At 32.5% G+C, this 5,661-nt stretch overlaps 1 protein-coding gene across 1 annotated transcript; it reads right to left on the bottom strand.

Annotated features, from left to right (window-relative positions):
- Positions 1 to 2,013: 2,013 nt before the first annotated feature.
- Positions 2,014 to 5,338, bottom strand: LOC126679549 (probable inactive purple acid phosphatase 16). The gene is made up of 5 exons (XM_050374596.2): positions 4,892 to 5,338; positions 4,571 to 4,798; positions 4,103 to 4,373; positions 3,776 to 3,944; positions 2,014 to 2,415 (listed from the first exon to the last, which is right to left on the bottom strand). Exons 1-5 carry the CDS (start codon positions 5,175 to 5,177, stop codon positions 2,203 to 2,205), a joined length of 1,167 nt encoding a protein of 388 aa, XP_050230553.1. The 5' UTR covers positions 5,178 to 5,338; the 3' UTR covers positions 2,014 to 2,202.
- Between the last annotated feature and the right edge of the window lie 323 nt (positions 5,339 to 5,661).

Here is a 5,661-nt window from a genome sequence, read left to right as displayed (position 1 = left end):
TGAACTTTTAAATCATTTACAAAAATATCAACTGAGTTAAAATATTTACAAAACTTCTAAAATGAAAATTATTTACAAAAATAACGATGTGTATAGTGTCGGTATAATTATGGTATATTTTCGGTATATTAAAACTATAAACCAGAGAATTTAAAAACAACATTTGGTTTATTATTGGTATAATTTCAGTATATTTTCGGTAATATCGATAATGATTTGGTTTTTTGTATATGCCATATAAAACCATGACCTTTCAATCTATTACTGATTATTTTCCGGTGTATTTTAAACTTTCATTTTTTTCAAATCAGCCGGATTCTGGTTTCCACATCAGCAAAAATACACCGAAAATTAATTTGGTGATAGATTTAAAAAAAATAAAAGTTCATGGTTTTATATGACAATTTTTAGAAGTCGTGATTAAATTGAAATTTCGTGTAAAGGTCATGATTTTTTATGGAATTCACCCTTTTTTTTATATATTTTCTAGTTGATAACATGTACATTTTTTTATATGTATTTTCACTATAGTTGGTAATAAATTAGAAAATTTGCATATTGTTGGTATAATTTTGTATATTGTTAGTTTAATTTTTAGTATACGATGTGGCGTAATGTTGGTGTAATTTTCATCTAATATTAATAAAATTTTAGTATATTTTGATGTGTATACTCTTGTTATATTGTTAGTATAATTTTGGTATATTATTAGTTGAATTTTTAGTATACGATTTGATGTAATTTTGGTTAAATTTTTTATTTAATATTAATAAATTTTCAGTATGTTCTAATGTGTATAATTTTAGTATAATATTTGTATAATGTAAGTATACTTTTAATTTTTAACATTATACTAATAATATACACCGGATGTTTGTTATTATTTTTTTATTTTTTTTATAATATTTTTAAATCAATTATGATTTTTGTAAATGAAAAAAGTCAACATGTATTTTATAATTATTTTCATTTTTTTTTTTGATAAATGGTGTAATTTCTTCTTATTCTTATAATAATAAAGATTCATTCAGCCTTCTAATTTAGTACAAAACATCAAAAGAGATTAAGTTTGTAATTTTGGGTATAAGTATCCACAATTTGTCAATTTTAGTTCACTTTACACCTTTGGCCATCAGAGCTAACATTAAATTATGATTGTTATGTAAACTGACTTGAAATTCACAAGTTGTGGGTTTTTTAATCCAAAATTATAAATTTGAACTCTTTTGTTTTCTTACCTAGTTTGAGGGACATTTTTTTTTGTTGATTGTATTAATATTTTATGAAAATTCAATGCATAAATTAGAAATCAAATTCTAAAAAAGAAAAGAAAATGGTTATGATAATTAAATAAACTTGAAAAAGCATATCAAACATGACTTTATGAATGATGGACTGATTAGTCTCCTCATAAATTCTAAATTGACAATCTCAACTTAGTTGTTGGCTTGGTGTTGATTTGTAAAAAGAAATTTCAAAAGATTGATATTCTAAATTTTGAACAGGAAACCATATTAATTAGCTAACCAGTTTAGCTGATGGAACTTAAATTTAATTTTTGGTTGCACAAACCATATACTATCAATTTATCTTACAGTTTAGTTAAGTAATTTAACCCTTCTATTGCTATGCACATTTGAGAATCAAAAATACTATTAAATTTGAGTTCGGCATAACTGTAAAATTCAAAACATAGACTCTACTCGAACTCGGTCGACTTTTATTTTAGGAACTCAAATCTAAGCCTAATAAATAATTGAGAATCAAGTTCGAATTGACTCAAATCGATTATTTGTATAAACTTTTCTAAACAATTATTTGACTAAACTCGCAAACCTATCGTATTTTATGTTTGAATTCGACTCGCCGGTTGAATCGAGTAGCTTAAATTTAAACTCAACTCAAATAGGGCAACGGACAAATTGACTCGGCTTGATTGCACCACATATGAGTGGATCTCATGCTAGTTCTTTATCTAGTTCTTTCTGTCAGCTGACTTGGAAACATTCAGAATGCTCATCAACCATTTAATAGACGTGATATTTTGAACTATAAATACCTTCTCATCCAAAGCTTATAACCCACATAAACCGAAGCTGAACGGCCCCGTATGTACATGTCAAGACCGCCAATTGACTCGACTTCTTTTTCGACTAATTGAGCTATTTGCACTTTAGAGTTCAATTATTAAAGAAAAACATGTCAAGAACTCAAGAGAACTTCACTGTGTACATTACCATCTTCCATCCTTATCCATGACTTGATAGAAAATGGTTGCTCAGTCATCTCCACAATTCTAGCTCCTCTGTCCCAATTTCCATAGCCACCATATCCAGTATGCCTAGCAAAGCACAGCCACAGCTTACTATAAGGGCAGCACCAGTCTAATCCATGGTTATGTCCTACAAAAACTGCCTGCATTGCGTAGGACCCATTTGTCATTGCCATAGAGTTAAAAGAAGAAAAAAAAAACACAAACTTACTAGCTTTATTTGAGTTTCATCTTTCAATAATATTAACCAGAAATCAGCGGCGGAGCCACTCACAGAGGCGGCCCGTGCATTCATTCGGAACCGCCGGGTTATGAACCATGGCCACCTCTACACAGGCGGCCCGTGCATTCATTCACCCTGGTTGGAATTGATAAGAGACTCGAATTTCTTTACAAAAGAATTTACAATTCAGAGTTCCGTCCTGGTTGGTATTAAAAAATTGCTGATTACAATATTCACACTTATGGTTCGCTCCCTCCCTAATAATATTTCCTGGCTACGCCACTGCCACAAATGGCATATGCATCATCTGGTCCCTACTAGGAAGATTTTAGAATCACCTTCCTCAAAACTATCTTAATACAAATATTGACTTCTATTTACTTTTTTTAAAAAATAGTTTCAGAAATCTAAGCATCCAAATTTATTGATCATCTGAATAAATTTCAAACTTGTGCATGTGCGGTGTTTCGACTGCTGATGTTGACTGTCACTCATGAAACCGACTTAAGAGGTGTAAGCCAAAATAGAGCCCAATATATAATCTAGGCACTAATTCAATTTTGAGGTAAATAAGTATAGAAAAGATGACCCCATGCAATCAAACATTATCTGATTGGAGGTAATTCTAAATATATAGTTTAGACTTGGAAGTTGTTCGAATATGTCGAGGTTCCATGCACAAAAGATGGCCGTAGAAAAATCAACGGAAGTCGCAAGCAATCTACACTAATCTTTTGGATGACTGGAAGTAAAAATAGTCTCGATTGCATTATCATGTATGAAAAATACTCAAATATGTTGAAAAGTGCAGTTTAGGGATCACGTTTTTATGAAAAACAGTAAAAGATAAGAGAAGCAATGGAAAATTTCACTGAAGGGATTTCAAATGGACATTATATCTAATGGATTACTGGAAGAAAATTAGTCTTATTGAATTTTCAATCGTCATGCTTGCATAAATTGTCAATTAAATGATACGAGTCTTGAAATTCAGTATAAACAACATTTGCCGAGGATAGCAGCTCCCATCTTTGCCAAGTTCATTAGACCCGCAATATCAGCATTTAGTCAAGCCAACTGCTAAATATATAACTAGGACTAGCTAAGCCAATAAATTCTCCAGAGCTAATAAATTAAAATCATATTATGTCGTTTTATGGGGAACTTAATTGAACACTATGTGTTTATAAATTATGCATGTTGATGAGTGAGTGCATACACATGCAGGAACCAGCTTACAATTGATAGTTAACTCCAAGAGAACGAGTATAAGACCTCACCTTGACAGAAGGTCTTTTAACAAGAATGTCCATGATACCAAATTCCTCTTCTTGAGCAGCGACGCGTTCCAAGTTAATAGAGCCAACGCAAGGCTTGTATATGAAAAACCAAGGAGCCACTTTCTGATATGCTTTGCTTGGTATATGCCAAAAGACAATTTCAGGAACCCTGTGAAAGAAGGAAAAAAAAACCTTACGATTACTTCGGTACATCATTAAATTTAAGACTTCAGATCTTCAGTTGATATTACTTTGGTATATCATTAAATTTATGATGTCTATCAACAAAAGTTTAAGGAAAGGTTATGATCATTCATTTTTTTATACCTTGAATCGGGATTGATCTCTCGAGATTTGAGCCGGAACCATTCTGCTTGGGCATTTGATATAACTTCTGGATAAGAACCACCACCAGAATCTAGGAAATACATGATCATAACTTTTTCTTTAGGATCACTGGAGGATGCAACTTGGATGGCGTAGTTGGAAACACTTGGCCATAAATCTTCAGGACCTTTTCTCGAAAATGATAAGTTATTATGCTTAATCTCATTTTTCATCAGCTCTATCCGATTCGTGCCCCGGAAGCTGCAGGATTCTGCCTTTAGAAAAGAAATTAAAATATTTTGTAACTAAAGCTAATACTGATCTCTCCCATGGAAATCAATCAGCAGCATTAATAGTCTAAATTATTCAAAATGTATTTTTGTGTTCTTCTTTTTAAGTCAAAGGAACTTAGCTACCAAACCGATACTCGTAGACATAGTAATTCCATATCTCGTGCTTAAAGTTCACCTGAATGCGACGAATTAGTAGCAGCATGGCAATGAACAGGAGGAATTCCAGGGGATGAAAACCACTCCACCGGCCAATCAAACCGCGCATCATCGTGGTTCCCGAAAACACTAGCCCAGGGTATACCTCTAGCTCTTGTAGGAGAGGTGGCTTCATCCCAGTACAAACTAGCATTTGCAATTGGGATATTGTTGGCTGTAACTACATCTCCGAGATACACTACAAAATCTGTCATTTCACTCTGTTAGCATCATCAACAAATAAAGGGCATTTAAAGCTATGAGATTAATTAATTAATTTCATGAGACTTAAAGAAATTACCTGGAGATTCATGATCAAGCACAGTGGACATGACTTTGATAGAATTAATGTCTTGTTGAGGTCCCCAGTCAGTCCAACCATCTTCTCCGAAGTGTAAGTCAGCAAACAGAGCAATCTTGAACGTAGTTGCTAGCTGCCATGGTTTGAGCCTAATGGCGGTGCTGTGCTGCTGCTGATCATGGTGAAATCCAGCGGTGGGGATTGAATTGAAGAGAAGAGAGTAAAGGGTACAAGACAAGATGGTTATTAGGTTCAGATGAGCAAGAGGTGGCAACCACCGTGCCATGGCCGGAGAAGAATCAAGAACAGTGAGAGTTAGTGGGAGACGTGATCAATGGAATAGAAAATGCAGGCTTGATTGTGTTTGGAATAACCTCAGTGGACTGCCGAGAATATGCTATTGGAAGATTCAAGTACCTTGAATATGTTTAGCTCGAGTTATCTCAAATTGCTCAAATTAATTTTCGAGTATTTGACTCCAAATTTATAAATTTAATTGAATTTAAAATATTGAAATTATTTAAAAACTATCTTTAATTTTAAAAAGTAATTCCAACATTTTTATCCATATTTAGCTAATTTTTCTCGGTATCCAAATTTATAAAATAATTTTAAAAATAATATTTTTTTAATTAGATACACCAGCGAATACCACAATTAAATTGGATAAAGATAAACTGGATAAATGCATGGATATTACAATGTATTAAAGTTTGATCGGATCTCTCCTCTATCTTACCACTAGTAGAACCGATACCATATTTAGCGTA

This window comes from Mercurialis annua, linkage group LG4 (genome assembly GCF_937616625.2).
Source record: "Mercurialis annua linkage group LG4, ddMerAnnu1.2, whole genome shotgun sequence".
Lineage (NCBI taxonomy): Eukaryota > Viridiplantae > Streptophyta > Magnoliopsida > Malpighiales > Euphorbiaceae > Mercurialis > Mercurialis annua.
The sequence above is the reverse complement of the archived record's forward strand: the minus strand, read 5'-3'. Positions and strand labels throughout refer to the sequence as shown.

Excerpts from the sequence above, each read along its gene's own strand:
- LOC126679549 (XM_050374596.2), bottom strand. The coding sequence starts at position 5,177 with ATGGCACGGTGGTTGCCACCTCTTGCTCATCTGAACCTAATAACCATC. Across the intron at positions 4,374-4,570 it reads TACTAATTCGTCGCATTCAG|AATCCTGCAGCTTCCGGGGC; the intron begins GTGAACTTTAAG and ends TTCTAAAGGCAG. Across the intron at positions 3,945-4,102 it reads GAGATCAATCCCGATTCAAG|GGTTCCTGAAATTGTCTTTT; the intron begins GTATAAAAAAAT and ends CTTCTTTCACAG.